The sequence below is a fragment of the Hoplias malabaricus genome, chromosome 6 (genome assembly GCF_029633855.1).
Source record: "Hoplias malabaricus isolate fHopMal1 chromosome 6, fHopMal1.hap1, whole genome shotgun sequence".
Classification (NCBI taxonomy): domain Eukaryota; kingdom Metazoa; phylum Chordata; class Actinopteri; order Characiformes; family Erythrinidae; genus Hoplias; species Hoplias malabaricus.
Window position 1 is genome coordinate 4,372,906 of NC_089805.1, and position 25,884 is coordinate 4,398,789.

General features: G+C 42.7%; 1 protein-coding gene and 1 long non-coding RNA gene across 2 annotated transcripts in view; one reads left to right on the forward strand and one right to left on the reverse strand.

Moving 5' to 3' along the window:
* The window catches only part of LOC136699811 (protein shisa-6-like), a 120,000-nt gene that overhangs the window by 60,197 nt on the left and 33,919 nt on the right, over positions 1-25,884 (reverse strand). The window contains exons 4-5 of the mRNA XM_066674818.1: positions 25,715-25,807; positions 21,949-22,017 (exon numbers count right to left, since the gene is read on the reverse strand). Of these exons, the coding sequence (XP_066530915.1) occupies positions 21,949-22,017; positions 25,715-25,807 (162 nt within the window). The remainder of the gene's footprint in view (positions 1-21,948; positions 22,018-25,714; positions 25,808-25,884) is intronic.
* LOC136699812 (uncharacterized) lies at positions 16,756-20,464 on the forward strand. The gene is made up of 4 exons (XR_010803675.1): positions 16,756-16,792; positions 18,310-18,375; positions 19,403-19,470; positions 20,235-20,464. It is a non-coding gene; the product is annotated as an uncharacterized lncRNA (long non-coding RNA).

Sequence of the window (25,884 nt, forward strand, 5' to 3'; positions counted from 1 at the left end):
GGTGTGTGTGTGTGTGTGTGTGTTGTGTGTGTGAGTGACAGGGTGAGTGTGTGGCACTGTCCACAGGTGTGTGTGTGTGTGTTGTGTGTGTGAGTGACAGGGTGAGTGTGTGACACTGTCCACAGGTGTGTGTGTGTGTGTGTGTGTGAGAGAGTGACAGGGTGAGTGTGTGACACTGTCCACAGGTGTGTGTGTGTGACAGGGTGAGTGTGTGAAACTGTCCATGTGCGTGCGTGTGTGCGTGTGCGTGCGTGTGAGAGAGAGAATGACAGGGTGAGTGTGTGAAACAGGTGTGAGAGTGTGTGAGTGACACAGTGTGTTTACACATAGCTTGTTTAGAGCATTTTAATTTCTGTAAATATTCGTTGACAGGTAATTAGCAGCAGTGGCTAGCAGTTATTGAGTCCGATATAAGTAAATAAACAAACAAACAGGAACATGCTGCTAAACATTCGGAGTGTAGCTGGTTCTGATATTAGTTCTGATCTCGTATCAGTTTGTATCCAGTGGTCAGTGAAGTGGCTGAAGCAGAAATGAAGTGGGAACTGACCATCACAGAGAGAGAGAATATATCTACGGTCCGAGATACAGTTACAGTCTTATTCTAGCTCAGTGATGCTCCCAAAATGCACTTTAGATGTTTTTTTTCCTGCTCAAGCACAATCGGGTTCACGCTCATCACCTGGTTACCACCTGCTCTGGGTGCTGAGGAAGACAAAGTGGTGCAATGAGAACCAGCACTGAGATCGAAGTCGATTAAAACTTAACAGCATGGTAGAGAGGTCTGTAACTGTGTTCCCGCAGCCTGACGGAGAGGGAGAGGGTGAGAGAGAGAGAGAGAGAGAGAGAGAGAGAGAGACAGAGCAAGAGAGAGAGAGAGAGAGAGAGAGTGAGAGAGAGCGAGAGAGCAAGAGAGAGAGAGAGAGAGAGAGAGAGAGCGCGAGAGAGCGAGAGAGAGCAAGAGAGAGAGAGAGCGCGAGAGAGAGGGAGCAAAAGAGAGAGAGAGAGAGCAATGGGATGGGCATGGGACTCATGTTGGGCTCATTTTATACAACATAAATACTTACAAGTATAAAACATACGCTGTAAAATTACAGCAGGTCTGCTTCAGTAATTCATTGTAAATCAGAGTATTTACAGTAAATTATTGTATTATTTAAATACAGTTATATGCTGTAAATTTGAAATACAGTAGTGTTTCTGTAAAAATACGATAAATACCTGGGAACTCTGCTGCCAGTATTTTACTGTAAAATTTACAAGAATTGTTTTACAGTGTAAATAAACAAGGGTTTGCCGTCACATATATTATATATATTTTACACAGCTGTCTCCCTGTGCTAGAAAGAGCCTTACAACACTCAGATAAACAGAAGCTCACTGCTTTCTTTGTGTCTAGGAAGTAAAGGATCCCATGTAGTTCCATAATGTTGAGAAATACAGTTATACAATATTAGCAATATTAGCATTTTCTCCATAGGATCTAATAGAAAACTGTTAGCATGTTTGACTCTTATCTTGGACTCATTTCTGTGCTCTTGTGACTGTTATTCATACACAGATCATAAACAAGCTCCAGTAACTGTGTTTTGTTTTAGCGTCTAAGAAACATCTAACATCTAAATGAGGAATTAAAGTGTTGTTTGAGTAGGTACCCAATATGGCAGATACTGGATACTGGATGCTTGTTATCCTTCCGGCTGAAACTTGGCACTGGCCTTGATGACCTTTGGTTCCTTCGGGCTCATAACATGCAGATGTTGGCACTGATGGCCCACTGTCTGTACTGGCAACCTGCATGTGAATCAAAAGTGCTCACTTGGCCCACATCCCAAAACACATCTGGCCCACATCTGGCAAAGACATGGCCGTGCCATGACCAAAAGTGGCCCAAAGCTTGACCTCTGATGACCACATGTAGCAAGCAGGGGGGGTGGCCTGCTCCAGTGCTGTCATTCCTTGGAGCAACTGGGCCATGAATAATGTGGGTCTGGGCCAGACCAGGGCCAGAACTATCACGCTGTCTGCGGACCGAGTGGGAAAGCTATTCTTTAAAGATACAATGGTTTTATTGTGTGTCATTTCGGAGCTAGAAATGGGATTTCATTTACGGAGAGCATTGCCATTCCGGAGCGGTCTTCTCACAGACGCTGTTTTGAATGTAAAGGATGAGTGGACTATCAGGTCCCTCATTTCCGATAAAAACCTCTTCAGGCATCACATCAAATGCAGGTAGGGGACTGAATAGACGCTAGCACATACTTGAGCACATCCCGAGTCCATCTCCTCCAACACACACACAAAGGAACACACACTTGTGTATAAATATGAGTTCACTGAGTAAATATTCGCGACCCACTGCTGAATAATACATTAGGTCTCAGCTTCACTCTTAGAGTGGACTCATCTGAAGTCTGCAGCCTTCTCCGCTGCTTATTTCTGTGCCTGGATTTTAATATTATAAGTTGAGCTTCATAATCAGCCTGTTCTCTCATTTCTATGGCGTAACCTCCATAATAAAGCACTGACAAAACCAGTTCCACATAAGGCCAAGGTCAAGAAAACATCAACTGGGGTATGAGACTCTCCAGAATGGGGCTGTAGTGTTGCACCACTGGGATGAGCTGGAATGTTCACAACAGTTCAGGATGCTCCAACTCCAACACACTCTAGCAGCACTGCTGTGTCTGATCCACTCATAAGAGCACAACACACTCACTAACACACCACCACCACCTCAGTGTCACTGCAGTGCTTCTGTTCTAACTCGCTGCTTTGTATTCCATTTAGTCCCAGTGTGAATGAAAATTCAAAGACAAGTAATATGAAAAAACGTGTTGCATTTAGCAAACAAATGACCCATTGTTTCTGATTTGGACAGAACACAGCTCCATCTATTGGCTGTTGCCATGGCAACAAGAGCAGCCTATTGGAAATGAGAGTCGACTCTTGAACAAATCACCTCCTTAAGCGTCTGTGAGTCACTCTTCAACTGTTGACCAATGACTCGTGGAGGTGAATCTTTTGGAGTTGATTCAATGTCAGTTTATGTTTTGTGCAGTGACTTCGTTAACGTTAAATGAACGTAAAATGTATTAGAACAAAAAGTGTCCGATTTCTTGTCATAACTTTGTTAGCGTCTTTTTATCTGTAACAATTTACATCATTAACATAATTAAGCAATTGTTTATGATAATTTTAGTAATAAATAATATTGGTGTGTTCTCTCTGTGTCTGCGTGGGTTTCCTCCGGGTGACTGTCTGTGAGGAGTGTGGTGTGTTCTCCCTGTGTCTGCGTGGGTTTCCTCCGGGTGACTGTCTGTGAGGAGTGTGGTGTGTACTCCTTGTGTCTGCGTGGGTTTCCTCCGGGTGACTGTCTGTGAGGAGTGTGGTGTGTTCTCCCTGTGTCTGTGTGGGTTTCCTCCGGGTGACTGTCTGTGAGGAGTGTGGTGTGTTTTCTCTGTGTCTGCGTTGGTTTCCTCCAGGTGACTGTCTGTGAGGAGTGTGGTGTGTTCTCCCTGTGTCTGCGTGGGTTTCCTCCCGGTGACTGTCTGTGAGGAGTGTGGTGTGTTCTCTCTGTGTCTGCGTGGATTTCCTCCGGGTGACTGTCTGTGAGGAGTGTGGTGTGTTCTCTCTGTGTCTGCATGGGTTTCCTCCGGGTGACTGTCTGTGAGGACTGTGGTGTGTTCTCCTTGTGTCTGCGTGGGTTTCCTCCGGGTGACTGTCTGTGAGGAGTGTGGTGTGTTCTCCTTGTGTCTGCGTGGGTTTCCTCCGGGTGAATGTCTGTGAGGAGTGTGGTGTGTTCTCCCTGTGTCTGCGTGGGTTTCCTCCGGGTGACTGTCTGTGAGGAGTGTGGTGTGTTCTCCTTGTGTCTGCGTGGGTTTCCTCCAGGTGACTGTCTGTGAGGAGTGTGGTGTGTTCTCCCTGTGTATGCGTGGGTTTCCTCCCACGGTCCAAAAGCACACATTGGTAGGTGGATTGGCGACTCAAAAGTGTCCATAGGTGTGAGTGTGTGAGTGTGTGTCACACTGTGAAGGAATAGGCGCCCCCTCCAGGGTGTTTTCCTGCCCTGTACCCAGTGATTCCAGGTTGGCTCCGGACCCACTGTGACCCTGAACTTACAGACAATGAATGATTATCTTGTCTATAATTACAGTAATAAATAATACTTTTAAAATAGTCAAACCTTTAGAAATACAAGATTATAAATGCTACAATTTTTTTATTTTTTAATGGACTAAAACTAGATTAAAATATTATATGTTTTTGTAAACTAAAACTAACAATGGGAGGGACTACTAAGGCTTCTAAGCAGTGAGGCATTAACCCTTTCTCTCCTCAGGGTGCTGTGACAGAGTGAGTGGATGAGTTTAGAACATGATGCCGATTGCAGGCGGCCTAAACATACTCAGATATGCACAAGGGCACTGAATAATTCACAGTGGTTTAGCACAGGGTGAAGGCAATATCTCATTGGCTGGATATTAAAAAAGCTACATGTCTTCATTACACAAGCAAGGCTGACTTCCTCTCTGAGCTTAACCACACGGCCCTTTGGGAATAAAGATGTATTCTGCCCTGGTTCCCTAACTACTGGAAAGTGGCAGGAAATTAAAGGAGGAATAACAAAAAGCCAGGGGCAGGAAAGAGGGGAGAGAAGCAAAGAAGAAAGGAGTTACAGAGTGAGCACTTCAAACTTTGAAGATCACAGGCATCTGATAGAAGTGTGTTTGTGGAACGTAGCCCCTCCTCCTTTGAGAAAACAAACAAACAAACAATGTCTTTGCTCATCCATATTGTTTTAGTCATTATGAACACCTAACTACGTGCTCTGAATAAATAAATAAACAGTGTCTTTGGTGCAAAACACTGCATAGCACCCCCTAGTGGAACAGTTTTTAAATGTCATCTCAACTTATCATGCAGCTCTACAGGCTGGTGTGCTGCATATTTATTTTCACACGGTTCTTAGATGCTCAGGACCCACACTAGACGACCACAGAGGAGGTACCACTGATCTATCACTGGATTAGGAACACCTACCTTGTATCGACACTCATTGCAGCGCTGCTGTGTCTGATCCACTTGTACCAGCACAACACACACTAATCACCACTACAACTGTATCACTGCAGCGCTGAGAATGATCCACCACCCAAATCATACCTGCTCTGGGGGAGGGGGTACTGACCATTGAAGGGCAGGGTGGTGGTTAGGGAACTGGGCGTGTAACCGGAAAGTTGCCGGTTCGAGCCCAAGAACCGGCAGGTCATGATGGAAGTGCTGTTGAGCGTGACACCTAACCCCCAACTGTTCCTCTGGCGCCATGGCTAGGGCTGCCCACCACTCCCTGCATGTGTGCTCACTGCCCCCTAGTGTTCACTAGTGTGTGTGTGTGCAAATGTGTGTTTCACTACACGGATTGGGTTAAATTCTAATTTACAATGGACAGTGAGTGGAATACATAAATACCATCTAAAATGTGGTCTTCACGGCAGTGCTCGAACATCTAAGCCTTCCCAGAGGAGTAGAAGCTGTTGTTGCTGAAAAGGAGAGACAAACTCCCTATTTTAACCCTGAGCTGTAAAATAAACGCAGGGTGGGTGGGGCTAGTTTGAGTGGTGTTGAAAGCCGGAGGGCTGTGTTGTGCTGTGGCTGGGGGGTGACGCATTGTTTGTGACAGAGCGACGCTGATGGAGGGTCTCAGGGTGTAGTGGGAGTGGATTTTAGTGTTGGGAGCACTGAGGGTAGGAGGGAAAAGTGGATCCTGACAGCGAAAAAGGTAGAGAATCCCTGTTGAATACAGCACCACCATTACCCTCAACCTGACATAACCCTTCATTACACACACAACAGACAGCACAGAGGAACTGGGAGACGGAGACAGTGATGTGTATGTGTATGTGCTCAGAAATGTGATTTTCCTTCTTGTAGGGCACCAAGAGACCAGGATGCTGAGTCAAAACACAGGGTATGAGATTCTGCATGGGTATTCTTCACATCTGCCCATAACGACCCTACACAAACGTGACACGACCTTTAGGGGGCAGCGGTAACCTCAAGGTTACAGAGGCAAGCTTGGGACAAGAAGGTTGTTGTTTAGAGCTCCAGGACTGTCCAAAAATGGGGGAGTGTGTACTCAGTTCCTCTAGGGTGTGTGTGCTACTGCTCCTTTCCTGCCCTGGAAAACTGTGGAGGAACCAAGGAGAGGAAAAGAGCCGGAGGAGTGGAGAGAGCAAGCAGTAATTGGAGAAGTGGGACAGCTGGACGCTTTCAAGTATGATGTTGAAACTGATGAATTGAGCCTATCACAACGCTTGCTTTCAGCACCACCCCCAAATACTCCTGAGCCAATCGCAGGTGCTGTGCACAACATGCGAATTTAAGCCTGTTCCATTTAATTGAGTTGTGGTTGTTAAATACCTGCTTAATTGCTTATGTTCTCATACCTGCTGCATATTTGTAATTATGAGTTACATTTGTGTGGAGCCTTCTCTGTGTTCAACTACTCCCTGGACGTAGCATACTCTGGTGGATCCTGCTGGAAGCCATTTTAGGGCTTCTTTCATCTCCTCTGGTGGCAAGATGGCATCACAAAATCGGTTTTCTAGGTCCACCCATGTTCTTCCACAAGAGTTTACAGCATGGTTTCTGTCACTCTTATTCAGGCACATGACGATATGTTTGTATAGATTTAGTTAAATAGCACCACCATTGAACCGGAGCTCATTTAGGAATTGTAAAATTTAAACATATCATTAAAAAAATCACACTATACAAATGTTACAAATATTTTTTTCACCTGTGTACAGGTAGTGTCTCAGTCACGCTCCCGGTGACTGTCTGTGAGGAGTGTGGTATGTTCTCCCTGTGTCTGCATGTGTTTCCTCCGGGTGACTGTCTGTGAGGAGTGTGGTGTGTTCTCTCTGTGTCTGCGTGGGTTTCCTCCGGGTGACTGTCTGTGAGGAGTGTGGTGTGTTCTCCCTGTGTCTGCATGTGTTTCCTCCGGGTGACTGTCTGTGAGGAGTGTGGTATGTTCTCTCTGTGTCTGCGTGGGTTTCCTCCGGGTGACTGTCTGTGAGGAGTGTGGTATGTTCTCCCTGTGTCTGTGTGGGTTTCCTCCGGGTGACTGTCTGTGAGGAGTGTGGTGTGTTCTCCCTGTGTCTGCGTGGGTTTCCTCCGAGTGACTGTCTGTGAGAAGTGTTGTGTGTTCTCCCTGTGTCTGCGTGGGTTTCCTCCGGGTGACTGTCTGTGAGGAGTGTGGTATGTTCTCTCTGTGTCTGCGTGGGTTTCCTCCGGGTGACTGTCTGTGAGGAGTGTGGTGTGTTCTCCCTGTGTCTGCGTGGGTTTCCTCCGGGTGACTGTCTGTGAGGAGTGTGGTGTGTTCTCTCTGTGTCTGCGTGGGTTTCCTCCGAGTGACTGTCTGTGAGAAGTGTGGTGTGTTCTCCCTGTGTCTGCGTGGGTTTCCTCCGAGTGACTGTCTGTGAGGAGTGTGGTGTGTTCTCCCTGTGTCTGCGTGGGTTTCCTCCGGGTGCTCCGGTTTCCTCCCATGGTCCAAAAACACATGTTGGTAGGTAGATTGGTGACTCAAAAGTGTCCGTAGATGTGAGTGTGTGAGTGTGTGTCGCACTGTGGAAGAATAGGTGCCCCCTCCAAGGTGTGTTCCTGCCCTGTACCCAGTGATTCCAGATAGGCTCCGGACCCACCGTGACCCTGAACTTACAGACAATAAATGATGTCTGTAATGTTGTCTATAATGTTCCTCATTTTCATAAGACATAAGAACATGTAAATATTGTTTACCCGGTTGCTCGATGTTTTATCATGTTATGAGATATTCTATTCAGTGTAAAATCACAGATGAAAGGTTTTAAGTGCATAATTAGGGTTTGTTTTCGAAGCAGTTTTTTCTTATAACGAGTCAAAGGATCTGCTGACAAAAAGACGCCCTTTAAAACAAGTCAAAATACGTTCATTATTTGTAGAACACCCCAGCTCAGAATCTCAGAGTGACAATATTAAATATTTTAACCGATTTAAGACGCTTCACTGGATGATGCATCATTTCCACAGTGTTCCAGTGACAAAATGGCTGTGCAGCTTTAGATGAGCACTCGATGCTGGGGCTCTGGTAAAGAGGACCACTGAGGAGAGACTGGTGGGAATAGACCGGCCTCTGAAGAAAAAAGAAAAAAGTGACCTAATTATGCAAAAAATAAAAAATAATACCAAACCTGAAACCCAGATATCAAGAAGACATCAATGCTAGCAAGGAATTGAAACGGTCTCTTCTGAAGACTAGCATGGCAGACACATTCGGTATATGGATATAATTGCAAATATGGGCAGATGATGTAATATCAGGCTCATTGAAGTCAATCAGGAAGTAAAATGGCTGGGTGAATGTGAGAAGCCCTGACACTAGCTGGCATCCTCTCCAAGAACCCAATGAGACATACAAAAAGCTATGGTCAGCACTGGGTATAGGGCTATAAAGCTCCCGGGATTGGGACTGTGCAGCAATGGAATCCACTATGAATGAGTTGGAATGGGTTTTTTTGATTAACCAATTATACCAGTAATGCCCTCATTGCTCTCATACACACAGCAAATTCCAAAACCTAATGTCAATATCTACAACTAGTGATGTCTCTATCAAGTTTTTTTGCCCCTGATCCTGATCCTTTTGATATTGAATATCTGCCGATACAGAGTTCCTATCCATTATTCATATTTTCCTAGATATAAACAAAATAAACAAAACAGGTCTTCACAAACAGCTCATATAAACTCCACTTAGTGGGAAAATCCCAAATACCACTTTGAAGTGCTCAAGAAGCTTAATATTCACAGTCACAACAAATAAAAAACAGTTCCCCTCAGTCCCAAAGAGTTACTGCTGCTACTTCAGACTTTTATGAACACTCTGCAGAGGGCTTTTAATCTGAAATGAGGGATACAGCATGACACCTGACTACGGTGGCCAGCAGAGTCAGATCAAAATGGAATTTAGAAAGCATGCTACATTAAAAACACCAGTGTTGGAAGGAATATTCACATCGGTCACGACAGGCTCAAGGAGGAGGAGAGGCGGAAGTGTGAGTTGCCCCCTAGAGGAAACTATGGATTGGACTTAAGATTGAACTCAATAAAGCTGATACAGATCAGTAGAATGATGCTGTAATTTGCCCCAATACCAATCTTTGAGATTGGATCGGAACATCCATACTTACAACAAGTGTTTTTAAACATAGGTTGTGAGAGAAATTCATTCATTCATTCATTCATTCATTGTCTGAAAACTATTATCTAATTCAGGGTCACAGTGGGTCTGGAAACCTACCCAGAATCACTGGGCGCAAGGCATGAACACACCCTGGAGGGGGTCACCACACTCCTCACAGACAGTCACCTGGAGGAAACCCACGCAGACACAGAGAGAACACACCACACTCCTCACAGACAGTCACCCGGAGGAAACCCACGCAGACACAGGGAGAACACACCACACTCCTCACAGACAGTCACCCGGAGGAAACCCACGCAGACACAGGGAGAACACACCACACTCCTCACAGACAGTCACCTGGAGGAAACCCACGCAGACACAGGGAGAACACACCACACTCCTCACAGACAGTCACCCCGAGCAGGACTTGAACTTACAACCTCCAGGTCCCTGGAGCTGTGTTACCGCGACACCTACCCGCTCATTCTACCTGCATTCAGACAATTCCTCTGTCTGTTGTTTAGTAACAAAGAAACTCACAATGCATTCTGGTCCACATTCAACTCATGTAGTAAGTACATTCATTCATTCAATTCATACAATGTTTAATACAAATTACAAGTGCATTGTGGGAGATTACAGCACCCTCAAAAACACACTGATTTAGGGCCCTGAAACAGACAGATAACGCTAGTTTCCTGGGTAGCGATTAACAGTAGCGAATAAGGTCTGTTTAATCTACGCTTAGCTTTAACCTCATTCTGGGAACAGGCTCAGATCGGACTAAAAGTCTCCAGCTGTTAACACTGTTAACTTAGTCAATGTCCAGCTTGGTTTTAATGAGTTTGTATGTATTTAAAGAAAAGACCGTCCCCAGAATTAAAATGCGTACGCAATATAGCTCACCCATTGTGGAAGTACAGTTTCTGACACTTAGCCAGTGTGGAAAAACCAGCCTTATATCCCTAGTCCTATCCCTAACCCTAAAAACATCCTAAAATGAGGGTGAGTGACAACGTGAAAAACAATCCTCTCACATCTCCCCACCAGCCACAAGCAAAAGCAGTTTATTACAGTGTTTCTGTACATTTTTGACGTGACGGAACAGCGCCTCCAGTGGACAGGAGCTCATTTAGTGATAGTACAAACGTTCTGAATATCTGACAGACAGGACACTGACTTGTTGCCTTGAGCCACACCAGAAACATTCACAGAGACACGAACGCTGTCTTAGGCAGTGGAGTTTGTTTCAGCTCGTCCTAATTTACCTCCTCAACAAGGAGAACAACACGCGATAGAAGTGATCAGACTAGAAACTGATTTAGACGAAGGTTTGAAATGCAGCCACGTCCCTGAGGAGGGGAAAGCAGGTCACAGAGAGAGAGAGAGACTGTGCTTCTGTGGCTGTGATGGACAGCTAGGATTCGGAGGATGTTCACCTCTTTTTTTTCTCACACTCACTCATTCACTCATATTTAGCAGGTTGAATATTCTCCATGAGGGGTGATACTGCCACTAAAATACAATCTTTACTGAAAGGCTAAAAGCTAGAACTGGTGCAATCGAATACCATTTACTCCTACATACAGTTACACCACAAAGACAAATAAAGATATTTTGTGTTTGAATGGTACTTACTATATTAAGCCAGTTTAGTGTTTTAAATTTTAGATGCTGTCAGGTGCCAGTTAATCTTTAAAGAGAGAGACTGTGTTTCTGTGGCTGTGACGGACAGCTGAGATTCAGAGGGGGTTCACCTCTTTTTATCCTTCACCCAGATGTTGCAAGTATTTCAGGACCTCTGTGTGTTTATGTGTGTGTGTGTGTGTGTGTGTGTGGACGTCCGATCATGAGCTCTATTGTCCAGATTGTGGCTGATACTATTGACTGGACGCTACCAAATATGAAATGAAATATTATTTTAATCAAGTGATACTATCTCTCTATTTGATTTTCCCCCATGATTGCAAAGAATATTTGGCCTGAATATGGCCCAAATCCCACACATCTGCACTCCTCTTATGGCCATCATTTGGCCTGGAATGACAGCGTTGATTCAGTGTGAGTCTGGTTACCTCAACTCAACCACAGGTCCACCTTAAATGAGCCAGACGTTGACATTTGGCTCATATCCGGCCTGCACAACAATTGCCAGTGCTCTGACTGAGCCATAAATGCCACAAATGAGAAGGATTTGGCTCAAAAGTGTCTGCTATCTGGGTCAGTTCTGGGACTGGTGTGATCTGTGGTGATATCTCAAATCATATTTAAGCAATACACCAAAACACATGGATCAGCCACAAGATTAAAACCACGGAAGTTAATTAAGTAACACAGTGTATCTTATTACAGTATGACCACACACACACACAAACCCCCATCGGAGCACACGGTACGGGCAAACTGACACGACCCAATTAGGACATCGAACATTCTAAAGAGGCTGTACCCCAGTCTAGAAATAATTGTAGGGTTTGTATGAAACCTGAGGAACACTTGACTGAAGGTTTTCTGCAGGAAAAGAAATTGTTTTCTCAGTGGTGCGCGTTGCCCTTTTCAAAAACCCCCAAATCTGCATTTCAAATCTCAGTCTCTCTATCCCCGCTTTGATTCTCATCCACTGAGCAAACAGATGTTTAGACAGCGCTGGTGCAGCAGCACCCCCCCCCCCCATCCCCTTGCCCTCACAACTCCCTCAGCACCCCGCAGTCCCCTACAGACCCCCTGCAGTGCACTGAATTGCCAGCAGCTCTCCAAACACCGGGAGAGGGCTTTCACTCTCCTGCCAAACAACGCATGCCACTGAAAGCGAATGAAGGGTCCTGATGGCCATGAGCGCTGCCAGAAAGGGACACCCTTGATCACTGTCAGCCGTGTCATTTAGATGGATGGTGCGGATTGGCCTGGGCCGTTACCGGGTGGCCTCTCCACGGCAACACTGTCAAATAAATCTGTGCCGGTCCACCATCAGTTAGTCCTCACCACTGACCCCGGTGATGGATCGCCGTGACGATGGAGGGATGGTGAGGTGGGCTGGACCAGATGGAAGCAGGTTACAGTTGTACAGATGGGACCGCTCATGTGCAAAACTATATAAATAGGTAGCGAAAAAGTCAAATGGTCAACAACAAACGCAACAGCCCTTGGACAGATTTGTCGGCCCTCAATGGAGCACGAACTATAAAATCATGATGGGTGTCAAATAGCAAATGGTCACATGGTGGTCATTGTCTGTGAGGAGGTGGGTGTGTTCTCCCTGTGTCTGCATGTGTTTCCTCCAGGCACTTTGTGTGTGGGTGACCTGGTGATGGACTGGTGCCCTGTCCAGGGTGTGTTCCTGCCTTGCGCCCTATGACTCTGGGTATAGGCTCAAATGGCCTAACACCTGATGTTCTGAATGTGTTAAGGATAAAAAGGATAAAAATAATAATAAAATTTAACTTTTCCATGTTGTTATTTACAAAAAAAAAAAAGTTCCTTCCTCCACTTCTCCATACTGCATCTCTCCACGCTTTAGTGCTCTACATTTATAACACTACTAGAAGTAACAGTTTGAGGTTAAAATGGAGTATCTCACAGATGCTTAGCACAGCAATTTGCATATCAAGGTGGTTAGCACAGCGAGGCTTGGCAGTGCCTGATGAGATCCACAACCTCATTTTTCCTATGTGTTGCAACTATCTCACATACATAATGGCCTTCATAATTTTCCCCACTATTTTTGCCCCTTTTCTGAGGTAGTTCTGATAGTGTATACAAATAAAAATGTATATGAATTCTAATGAAAAAAACAGCATACAGACTATACAGGTTACTCACTCACTCATTCATATTTAGCAGGTTGAATAATATTCTCCATGAGGGGTGATACTGGCACTAAAACTATGGCACAAGCATTTCTGTTGGTGTAGATACAGTCTTTACTGAAAGGCTAAAAGCTAGAACTGGTGCAGTTGAATACCCTTTACTCCTACATACAGTTACACCACAAAGACCAATAAAGATATTTTGTTCGCATGTTACTTACTATATTAAGCTATATTAAACTATGTTAAATTTTAGATGCTGTCAGCTGCCAGTTATTTTTAACAGTCCAAGTTGAGGGTTAGTGTCTGAGAAAAATCACGTAAGATAAAGTTAAATTAATGCTTTAGTATTGTGTTAAAATAAAACATTTTTAACAGCAAATTGCTTTTTTTTTTTGCTGATTCACAGGGCCAAATTTCCCTTGTTCTTTTAAAATACACGATAACTGAAATGGATCTAAACTCCATTGTGTTTTATTGGCTGTTCACACAATGTCCCAACATATCTGGAGCTGATGTTTATAGACTGCATTTAAAGCAGCAGAGCATCTGCGCACTGACCCAAAGAGGTTCCGTCTGTAACTGAACCGAGTGAAGCCCATTCATATCGCACACTCTCATATCTCCAAAGTGTCAAAATCAATAAGTGGGAGGCTAGTCCCCTTGGTTACGCTGCTATCACAGAGGCATATGTTTAATTCCAGAGAGATCCCATTTGTTTGCTGTCTCTGGCTCTGTGGAGGTGATAACTACCCACTGCCAATATCATTCTTACGCCCGTCTTCAGTCACGTCACAGCCTCTTGACGCAGTAATAAATGTTATGAAAGCATTTCTGCATGATCTGCTGTGGAAAGAAGAGTCTCACTGCAGTGATTTATGAACCCTCCATACATTGCCAATTTCAGCCAAACTCCCTGAACAATCCAATGCGATGCTATCGGCACAGCGCCGCCTGGAGCCCCCGCTGCTGAACCTTACTTTTTAATGTTCGTTTATCCCTGCGATTTTGCCAGATGTTCCCCACAGTTATTAGTGATGTTCGTGTCCACCCCCTCACTGATTTCCACCAGCTTTGTGAAGGTGAGTGTGAACACGGTTTTTTCAGAGACACATGTATAATTATTTTTAAAATATTGCTGTTAGAAAAGGCATTGAACATTTTATCACTTAGGAGGAGAATGCAAACTGCCCACATCTGATACATCAGCTGTCATATACTTATGGTAAGTAAGAAATGGTTTGATTCCCTCGATAAAGCACTGATCAGTAACAGCTGATGAATTTTAGGGTAATAACTACTTACAGGTGCAAGTCTTATTACATATTTATTACAACTCTGTAAACTAAAATGCCACACAATTTTAAGGGGTATATTTGTGTTTGAATTTCTGCATTTTTACTATTGGTAAATGGTATGACATATTTATAAACACAATCTTTTCTGTCGCGTGCCTCTGAGAGTCTCGTCTTTAGTTTCTTGCTTGACGCTGATTGGGTGGAAGTGCTGCAAGATGATAGCCAGTGGAGGATGAAGTGACATGCATAAGCACACACCAAAAAAAAGGAGCCATATACCTCCAAGTCGAGAACCATTAAGGGACATGGATTTTTAAAAGTGTAGATAAGGGCAGGGAACAGATTAAAACCAGAACTATTGCCCTCCTGAACCCCCGCTTTAGAGGAAAGATAAGCTAATTAATAACAACTGGAGCAGATGATGGATTTCAGAGATGTAAGTCAGTCAGATGGGAAGCTGACTGACACACACACACACACACACACAGAGAGAGAGAGAGCTCATAGCTTCAAGACTTCATGGAGACTTAATATTACCCTAACCATAGCTACTTCCCTAACCCTAACACTCTTCAGGGTCGCGGTGGGTCCAGAGCCTACCTGGAATCATTGGGCGCAAGGCGGGAATACACCCTGGAGGGGGCGCCAGTACTTCACAGGGCAACACACACTCACACATTCACTCACACCCTACAGACATTTTTGAGTCACCAATCCACCTACCAAAGTGTGTTTTTGGACTGTGGGAGGAAACCGGAGCACCCGGAGGAAACCCACACAGACATAGAGAGAACACACCACACTCCTCACAGACAGTCACCCGGAGGAAACCCACACAGACACAGAGAGGTGAGGGGTGATTTGTTTATTATTTGTTTTAATTTTGGGCCCACCAAATTTGACAGGGTCACACATGAATACACTGAGACCTTTCATGTCAAACTACAGACCGATTCCACTCATCCTTCATGTTCTATCCATCCTCATTTATTTCCCCATTTCATCACCGCTCTCTCAGTGGAGACTGTCTGAATTCCTTTAAATAACTTTATCCTCTAGACTCCTTACAACATCTCCTATGAGTATGGGATGCCATTGATGGACTGGTGTTTTGTCCATAGAGTGTAGGCTCTGAACCCATTGTGATCCTGGTCAGTGGAAAGCCACTACAGAAAATGAAGAATATCCATTGTAGAAATGACATTTGTGCAACATATGTTTGTTTGGGGACAAAATGAAATACTTAAAATGTACAGAAGTTTTTATAGCCATTGAATCTCATGCTACAACTTCACCAAAAGTATTAGAACTTACATAAATAAACAAACAATTAAAATCCACTTGGTCCTTCCAACACACAACATCAGCACAATCTGTTAATGCAGCACTCAAGTACCCTGAGCTCTTCATTAAAACCACTTTTTAAATCTGAGTTGAGTCAACCTGCAGCAGGGGAATAACACAGACCCATTCAGTGAGTTTAAACTCGTAGCTAAAAAAAAAACCCTACTGTGCATATTCCTCACTTAACAAGTGTGATTAAGATGCTCTGTGATGCCGTAGCGCCCAAAACTCCTTGAGCAACACTAATGAACTTAATCTCTGGTGTTTGTAAAAGCCCAACAGGGGTCTTACTGGAGCTGTGCTGCTTTAGATGAGGATGTGGGGGAGGCAATTAGGGCTAAAAAAGATGGCTTTAGACCTCCGCCCACATCCAGGACTTAATGAAATCAAGGAACTGCAAGAGTAAGCATAGGCAAAACAGTGCAATGTGAAGCCACACACACAAACACACAGAGAAATCCTGCACAGTGTGAATGTAAGGTTGTAATTCTAGCTTAGTTTCCCATTTGCCAGCTTCTATAGCACTTAAGCATAGGACATGCAACACCCATGAAGCTAAAGTCTGGGCTTGGCCACCACTTGGATGGGAGGGGGGAGGCTGCTCGAAGTTGGAAACTGTGTTGTTGGGTATTTAGGTGTCTCCCTAATGTCCCAAAAACTGTAAAGCACTTTGGGGGTCTAGAAAAGTGCTATAGAAGTGTAATTATATTGGTTCATTATTCAAAATAACCTTATATTGTTGTCTAGGTCATTTTAGCTGGCCTGATATTACACAGAATTAAGTACAGAATCAAGCACAGATCAGGTTTCCTCTAACAATGTGGTAATACATGCAACAGCACGATCTGCACACTCTAAAAAATGCTGGGTTATTTTTATAACCCAATTGCTGGGTTGAGCATGTTGGGTCATGATGTTGGGTTATTTTGACTTAAATTGGGTTAATAACAAACAACCCAGCAGCGTTGGGTTGTGTATGCGGACCTGAAAGGGAACAGTCACGTCGTGCGTCAGAATAGGCGGGAAGCCGAGAAGCTCGAGCGAAAAGAAGAAACCGAAGAAACCGAAGCTGAACTCCAGAGAAAGAAGGATTTCTTTTGGCCGTGAGCATATTTGTAAGTATTTTTTTTTTTAATTTACATAAATTTAACCGTTTTGTATTAATCGGGATCTTAGTTGAGTTCATGTTTCCTGTCAGCGAGTAAATCCCAGTTTCCTGACTAACGGACATTATCATTCTGCCGAAGGAAATAAAGACCCAGGCTTTTTACTAAACCTATATTTATAATGTTTATCGCTGTATCTTCTAGTGTACCCAATTACTGTTTTTATTAACATTGGCGTTGCGTTGATGTTATTTCTTGCCTGCTAACGCTAGGTCAGTTATGCTAGCGATACCTCAGATAAATGTCCTGCTCTGCGCCTCCGTGAGGTAGCACTAGCTAGCGTTAGCTGAGTTAAATAAGCTTCTGCCGTTCTTGGACTGATATGGCCCGTGCGTGGTAGCCTTAGGGTATGTCATGCTTTATTCCTATTGGGATGTTCGCTTTTTAAATGAACGCTAAAATTTTAAATAAACGCTAAAAAAATCTGTACAGCACTCCTTAACCAGTGCTTGTGATTCCTTTGAAATGAATACCTCCTTTGCTTTTTTTACTTATATGAAACGAGTGATAAAAATCACGATGTCAAATCAGAAAATAGCTTCCCATCGTCATATTGGAATTTTCATTTCCACCTTAACACTAGAAGCATCGCGCTTATTTGACCGACTGAGACCGGAGCAAAGAGCCGCTGGTTTGACAGCTGTGACTAAAGTCTCCCTTCCGCACCAAAACCAACACAACACACGGAGTAAAGTCAGTCACAGGCTCAAATACACACCGGCTCTCTGTGCTCCTAGTGTTAAAATTGTCACTAGTCAAAGCTGATGTTGCCTTCCTTATTTATTTTTCCCCCTTCCACCTTAAATGCCATTTTCGGAAGACGTTTGCTTCTTATTCTCCATTTTTCGTATTCAAATGTTTATTTCTACCTTAAACCTGTCAGTATATGAGGCTAACATTGGCGTAATTCACTAGCTTCTTGTTTTAATTAGTAGTTCCATCTTATAAAGGGTAACTGTGATGATTGTTAGCTTTTTTAAAAAGTCTCTTTCCTCTTTTTCTTTGTTCAAAATGCATTAAACATCTTTTAATACCACTCGTTATATTCGTAAAAACACAAACCACAAATATTTTACCTTTTAATACCCTTTATACCTCATGTACCTCTTATAAAACATGCACTACACTAACTTTAACTAGTTGTTAACAGGAGCTGTGTATGAGATAAACATATTCGTTTTTCCTATTCATATTCATTAACGTTGCACCTTGAAACCAGACAATCGCACCCCAATATGGTGCCCACGCCAAAAAGATTGTCATTTCAACCCATGAACATGACGGGTACTCGGCAATGTGACATCAACTGCAACCCATTCATAAATGCGTAATACTATGTCAACAATATTATGTCAACACAGTGGATCATCTTGACTTTCTAATTTTACACATGGTGTTTTTTTATTTGGTCTTGTACTATGAAGTATTGTACATGTCTTTCTAAAATGTTATGTTGATATCTGCAGTGACACATGGATGAATTTGTTCAAACGAAGACTGGAATCTTCAAACATTAATTCCTAAAATCGAAGGTATGTAAAATTTTTGTGTGCATCCTCTCTCTCTCTCTCTCTCTCTCTCTCTCTCTCTTACTCAATTTTAGTTTTGCAACAATGTATATAATGTTTAAGGACAGTGAGTTTTCAGGTATAGACGTTTTGTCTATACACGAAAAAAAAACAAGGTTTTGTCTCGGTTTTGGCCTCCCATCCCCACACAGGTCACTGAAAATTGAGATTTTGCAAAAATGCTCTCCCAAGGTGGAGACTTTTAAAAACATGGTTGTCACTGTGCTCACGTGGATGAGGAAAACTGAGACAGCACATCTGGCTTTGTCTGAAATACAAATAGCTTTTCACTTTCTCTATATTAAATTACATCAGTCATACACTACACTGTACACAAGCAGATAGCAATAGATTTCAGATTCACACATATGAATAAATATAAATGATGTTGTATTAGGAATATATAATGCACTGTTAAGATTTAGATTCAGTAAGTTAATGACTTGCGTAGTGCAGTACATAGGGAGTATTGAGTGATTTGGGATTAAAACTCAGGCTTCATTGTGTTTTGATGTCCCACTTAAAGGGAATGTCTACATTTGTTGGAAAACACAGTTCTCTCCGTTTTGTTTACGTTCGTAAGTTTTGCGTCTTTTAAGGTAAAACGCCATGATTGAGGGGGAGAAAACTGAGTTTTATTCTTTGTTTGAATTACCACAGAAACACATTTGTAACTCGAGTAGTTAAGTTTTGTAGCGCTTTCGGTAATTAAATTCTTTACTCTCCTTTTCAAAATAATTTTTTTTTTCATTAAAAGACAAGTGTCATTTTTAATACTACACAACAGTTACCTTAAAAATCAGTGATGACCTTTAAATGACAACTATTTGGTACACAACACTTTAAACTTTTGTACGCATATTGAGGTATGTAAAAAGCATGTATTTGTCCCCAGAGCACTGACCCGGAACGTTTTGTTTTATATTTAGGTTTAAAATCTTTTATTTTTTAATATATTTAAAAAATGTATTTTATTACCTCTACTCCTCAGCGTCTGCTGTGACTGTGGACAGGGCTATGCAAGAGTGGCTTAAGAACAACATTCATCCACCAAGCCAGGTTAGACAATACATGAAGGTGACTGCAATCCATAGAGCTAACGGATAAGGGAGAATCGGACCAAAACAGTTGTAGAAATACTACAAGAATATCCACGTCTGTTGGACACCGCATATGGAGAGAGATTAGTCTCAAAATACTTTACAAATGTGTAAATGTTAATCCACAAATTAAAGACAAGTCATAAATTTGTTTCACTGTTCACAAATGAACAGATCCCAATCTGTGTCTCACAGTCTGCAGTTTGTACAAATACAGTTACATTCATAAACACACGTGTTTGTTTTTCATAGACATATCAAAATTTTATGCAAAAATAAATAAATTTGTTTAAATTTACATTGTAAATATTTGTAAAGTCGAAGTCTCGAATTTAAAATTTATATAATTGTTGACTTTTTTATTCTTATGGGCTTTAGACAATTACATTTAAAGCATTTTTATTTTAAATGTGTGAACATGGGAAAAATATCAGTAAAATATAATGTAAAGTTGGGATAAACATAACAAAGAAAGGCAACTGATACGCTATCAAAGCTAGCATCTGTCCAAACATATCATTACTCTAAAAGCTTACAGGTGTCCAGGCTGTAGGCCACAAATGTGCAGGTGCTTTTTATTTCTGTTATATAGTACAAACGCTTAACCTATTGTGGACTGTACCCTGGAATTCCATGTGAGTTTGTGATTTTGTTAATTTATTCACTCATTCATACATTAATTCAATTTCCTCTTTCCCACCTTTGCTCAACTTGTTTTCCTAGGTTGGAAGTAATATGGCTGAGTATTTAAGACATACCAAGGACACCAGGGAGCTTCCATATGTTCGGATGCTTGGGGACTGCAGTCGTTGTTCTCAAGCTTTTGTAATCATCAGTGGAGAAGATCTGGAGCAGAGCACACTACTGAGAGCAGTGGATGTTTGCTTCAAAGCATTTTACGTATTTGACCTCCAGTATCTTGTTGTCATTTATTAATTGTATTTTCAATAACATTTATAACCTGAAGAAAAATAATTTTAACTTGTTTATTGTGGACTTCTGGACTAGATGTGTTTCTTGGTAAATTATTTTGTGTTGCTTGATTCTCCTGTTGTCCGTGTGTATAAACAATATAAATACATTTTACATTTTATTTTTGAATATTTTAAATGTATAAAAATCTACAATATTTTGATAACTTGACTATTGTACGTATGTCTTTTATTCCAGCTAGACTCTGATTATATTTTTATTTTTGTTTGTTGGCTTATTAATAAAAATATTCTGGAATAATATTTGTGTGCATGCTTGCATTAAATGGATTAAAAATGAACCAACCCAAAGGTTGCCATAACCCTACAATATAGTTGTTTTTACCCAATAGTGGGTCAATGTCAATAACCCAGCCTGTTGGGTTAAACTGGTAACCCAGCATAGCTGGGTTAAAATAACTAATGCTGGGTTTGTCCCTATTTGACCCAGCGCTGGGTTGACAAATTGAACCAACTTGGGTTATTTCAACCCAACCATTTTTTAGAGTGCAGATGCTAGCATCAGTATGATTAGTTTTAGCAGTGGCTTTCTGGTCTATGTATCCAGGGAGGCCAGTGTTGGTTTACAGTTATCAATGGAATGCAGGTGTTTTGTGAGTGTGTGTGGTTGGGGATGCAGATTGTAGAGTCCACATAGAATCGCTGGCATTGTGCATGCATTAACGGTACCAGTGGGGTTAGAAGGTGCCTACTTGATGACCCCTGACAAGAAATAGTGACGGTGTGGTTGCTGGTGGGGAAAGATTGGGCTGTGCCCAATATGTGAAGCTCTAATGGACTGGTTTAGGATATTTTACATTTTATCTTGTGTATTAAACATTAGCCTAACTCTAAAGTCAAGTGTTTTGTGCTGGCATAATGCTATCAATAACAGATTACAGCACTGGGCCCAATTTCCCATACTGTAAAAAATGAGTGTGTTCAGTGTGATGCTCAGTCTATAACATAAGAATCTGAATCTCAAGATACCTGTAACCAAACCACATTTGAGACACATCAAAGCCATCAGTAGCTCATGATATTACCAAGATAGCAATATGCTAATGTGTTTTAGCCAGAATAATCACAGTTTTAAAGATACTGGAACAAAAAGCAGGCAGCATTTAATACAAACATATGATTCCAATATGACTCTCTCACAATACTGTAGGACATTTCAGACATAGCCATAGCACAAGTTCAATACCATCAAGGTCTGCTGGAACTGATTTTTAGGAGGTACCGAAAAGCCATGAAAGAAGACTATTGACCGTAAAATATTTTCCAAATTTCTAGAGTCAAAGTATCCAGCACTTTACACAATGGAGAAATCCCATAAAACACATTATACACATAACCAAGCGTGATTTTGAGCCTCTGCACATCTACATCTACAGATCAGTGCTAATAACCCAGAGAGGGTTTAGCTCTTTGGCGTTAGTGAGGCAGTAGTGAGAGTTACTTACTGTAAGACAGAGGCACGTCCATGTCTCCTTGCCAGTTCAGTCCACCCAGGTCATCCACCGAGTGCTGAGCTGCAAACGACACAAAGTACATCACGTTCCAAAAGCCCGTGCCAACCCTTAAAGTCGTGCATTGCTGTGAGAACATTACTGTGAGGATTGTTGGTGACGTTAGGCTTATGTGCAGCCACTCCAGAGAGTCCCAGTCCCAGTACTAATTAAGGTGGCTATACAGGCTTCAGCAATGCGTACACCTTACAGTTCTCACAGCAAAACAAATTCCCCCTGCTTTCTGTGTTCATTCAGAAGCATTGTTTAAGGTGGAATGTTATGTTTGAGTAAGAAACTGTAGCATGTAGCATACATGGTTGAAGTAAATTACCTATAAGGAAGATTTACCTCCTTAAATAATCTATAACAGCAAAATCAGATGTCAGTGTTATTAATCTATGGAGCAGAGATAGGCCAACATCCTCTTTGTTTGGAGGCCTCTCCAAATCTTCAGACACCTCCTGATGCGATTTCACAGATGTACCTTAGCAGGCAATGAAGGGAAAGAACTCCAAACCAGTTCAGGTCAAGACATTTTGGCTACGTTCACATTACCAGGCTGAAGGGACTCAGTCAATCAGTCAATTCTCAACTTTTGTTCAGAATCAGCTTCTTATCACTGGTAAAGACGCAGCTTTCCTCTCAATCATTCCCGCAGCTTCACAGTGCTTTAAACAGTGAGGACCCTGAGCATCCACAGAGTTCAATAGCGAAGCAGCGAAACGAGACGAGTCACTGGATAAATGCTGGGCTTTGTCCCGCCCATCGGACGCTCAGCGTCTCTGGGGGTCTATGGGGAAGTGGGCTGGCCTCGGCTGGCCCGGACGCTCAGCTTCTGCATGATGATTGGATGATCTGTCTGAGGCTGAATCCCTTTTTGATTGACAGTGAAATGAGCGAATCAGCGATCCTTTGGTGTAAAGATCCGTGGGAGCACAGGCGGACACACTTCACATGGGCCAAGGCCGTTTAAGCAGCCTAGCTCTGCTGGCCATTGAGAGGACACTAGTCAAGTCCCTGGAAAAGACGCCTTGTTGGTACGACAGGGTCACAGAGCATTTTCTTAAAAAGGAACGGAGGGTAGAATTTACGTATAAATAAACCCACACATTTTATGATGTAGGCCGAAATTGAGCTTCCCCTCCTTGAAAGACCATCATCCGCCACTGGTTCATAGATACAGGGCACTTACATTTATGAATATGAACCGTCGATAGCCAAATCTGAGCAAATCATCTAAATCGATAAATGATGCCTTAGTTTGTTTGCTATCATTTTATAAGACTACAGACTAAGACTACACTTATAAACGTTTCTAAATATTTTACAATCTATTATATAACACGTAGATAGAAAGGGTAACAGTGAACTGTTGTTTGCCAAATAGTGAACCCACATCCATCTACACTCTTAAACCTCAGATCAACTGTCAACTACGGCACATATTTGTTAAACCTCTTAACAACCGATTTAATCAATTAACAACAAATAGAATGTCTTTCTGGACATTGATGGACATTGTATATTCACTTTCTCAGGTCAAAAGAGGTGTAAAATATAAGCTGTTTACAACTTAATTAATAACCATGTAATAAACAGATTTTAAAACCATTTATAACCCTTTATTAGTAGTGTAGTCCTGTTTTAAAGGGGTGGCCTTATTTTCTGATTTACAGAGTCAGGGCTGTTTAAAACACCAGATTATTTTCCAGCGATGTGTTTATTGAATTATAATCGTGAACACTGCCTTTAAGAAGCGGAGGCCATTTGTAAATAGAGTATACCGAGTCTTTAAGCACAAAAAACACATACATAATAGTACCCTGTTCTTTTGGGTCGTCCTGCATTACAATAAAACCTGGTGTTATTTCCCTCGTAAACAATTAGCCACAGACTGTCCCCTATCATTACACACAGCCGCTCAGATGGAGAGCAAGTGCTCTGGAGTCAGCTAAAACCATCAGAGCGTGAGTGTGTGTGTGTGTGGGGGGGGGGGGGGTACTAACCCCTCTGCTCCCTGGCCACAGGAGAGCTGCTAGAATGGAATTAAATCAGAAGGATTTAAAGGCGGAAGCAGATTAAGGCCCATTTGCATGAACCACAGGGACTCCCCACAGTGGGGAAGGTGAATAAGCAGAAAGAAAGATTTAAGCAACTTGTTAAACTACAAACTCCCAACCGTTTTATTAAAGGCTCCTACTAACTCCGTGACCTCGGAAGGGGCCGGAACACTTTTACCAGGTGGTGGAAGCAGTGGGAAGCACCACAGGTGTCAACGTGACAAGCCAATGTTGTCCACTTTGCTCCGTAATGCATCAGTTAGCTCTTTTCCATCAACAGGGAACCAGTATTGTTCCTGTTCTCAAACCAAATTTTGGTTCATGAATTGGTTCCTGAACCAGAAAAGTTCATTCCCAGCTGAAAGCAAAGAGGAGTAGGTTCTCCACTGCATGCCATGGCTGCATTCATGGAGGTGTAAAGCGAAAGAACCTCCAGAAAGAGCACAGAGCCTCAAATAAATGCATCAGACCCTGCTGTAAACAGTGGGTTAATCACTCTGTTCTGGCTCTATTTGTTTATCTATGGCTCTGGCTCTAGGGCTGAATTCAGCCACAGAACTGAGCCTCCACAACCCCCCAAACCCGGTGGAAACATGGGCTGGTTCACTGAATAGCACCAGGAGTGTTCCAGTAGTTCTTTTGGTGGAAAAGGCCTAAGTGAGGCTTGGTTTCAATCCAGAATTTATTTTCTAACATCAGGAGTTGACCTCAGTAATGACCTTGTGGCTGAAGGCCATTAAACCCTCACAGCAATGTTCTATCAAGGGTATAAGACTTAAATACTGCTGTCAGTGCAGTAATAAAGGCAACCCCCTGCTTAATACCCTATAACTATAATATGAATTCTGTAATCATAGGGCGGGTGGGTGCTGGATTGAGTGAGTGCTCTTTCTCTCTCTCTCTCTCTCTCTTGCTTTGTAAGTCTGTATTCAAATGATAATGTACTGGCATGCAATGTCTGTCTTTCTATTCTATTTCTCCATGGGAGCCCACAACTGTAACAATGAGAGAGAGAGAGAGAGAGAGAGAGACAGAAAGAGAAAAACATCATGTTCCATGTTTGGTGAATCCCCTTTAACTCTGACAAGCTGTTTCAGGCTGTTAATTAGCTCTAGGAAACATCATTATTGCACTGTCAACATGTCTTTCTCTGTATCACACACACACACACACACACACACACACACACACACACACACACACCTCAACCTCCAGCCAAAGCTTAGAGGAAAGAAAGGATGTTGCCAGAGCCTAAGGTTACATTTTTCCTCTTCTCTTCTCTCTCTCTCTCTCTCTCTCTCTCTCTCTGTATTTATCTCTCTCTCTCTCGCTCTCCCTCTGTCTCTCTGTATCTCTCTCTCTCTCTCTCTCTCTCTCTCTCTCTCTCTCTCTCTCTCTCTCTCTCTCTCTCTCTCTCTCTCTCTCTCTCTTTCCCTGGGGCATTGCGCTCTGTTAGAAGTTTGCTGTAACAAAGCAATTAATTGAGAGCCTCAGTTGGTCTGGAGAGTGAGCGAAAGGCATGGGCCAGTGTGTGTGTGTGTGTGTGTGTGTTTGCTCCACTATTGTACCTCTGCTGGACTCCTCTGCATTTTTCCGGCAGCTTCAGGTGTGTTTGTGGTTTATAAAAGTTACAGTGAAGAGTGGAGAGAAGCCGGTACCTTTCAGGTGTCCTCTGCCCAGCGTGACGAACCCAGAGGAGATAAAGTTGTGCATGTCCTGAGCACTGCGGAAATTATCCTTCCCATGATGCCCTGTGGGAGGGAAATACACATACGCATACACACACACACACACACAATCTTATCTCAAATTGTTGTGCGCTCAAGTT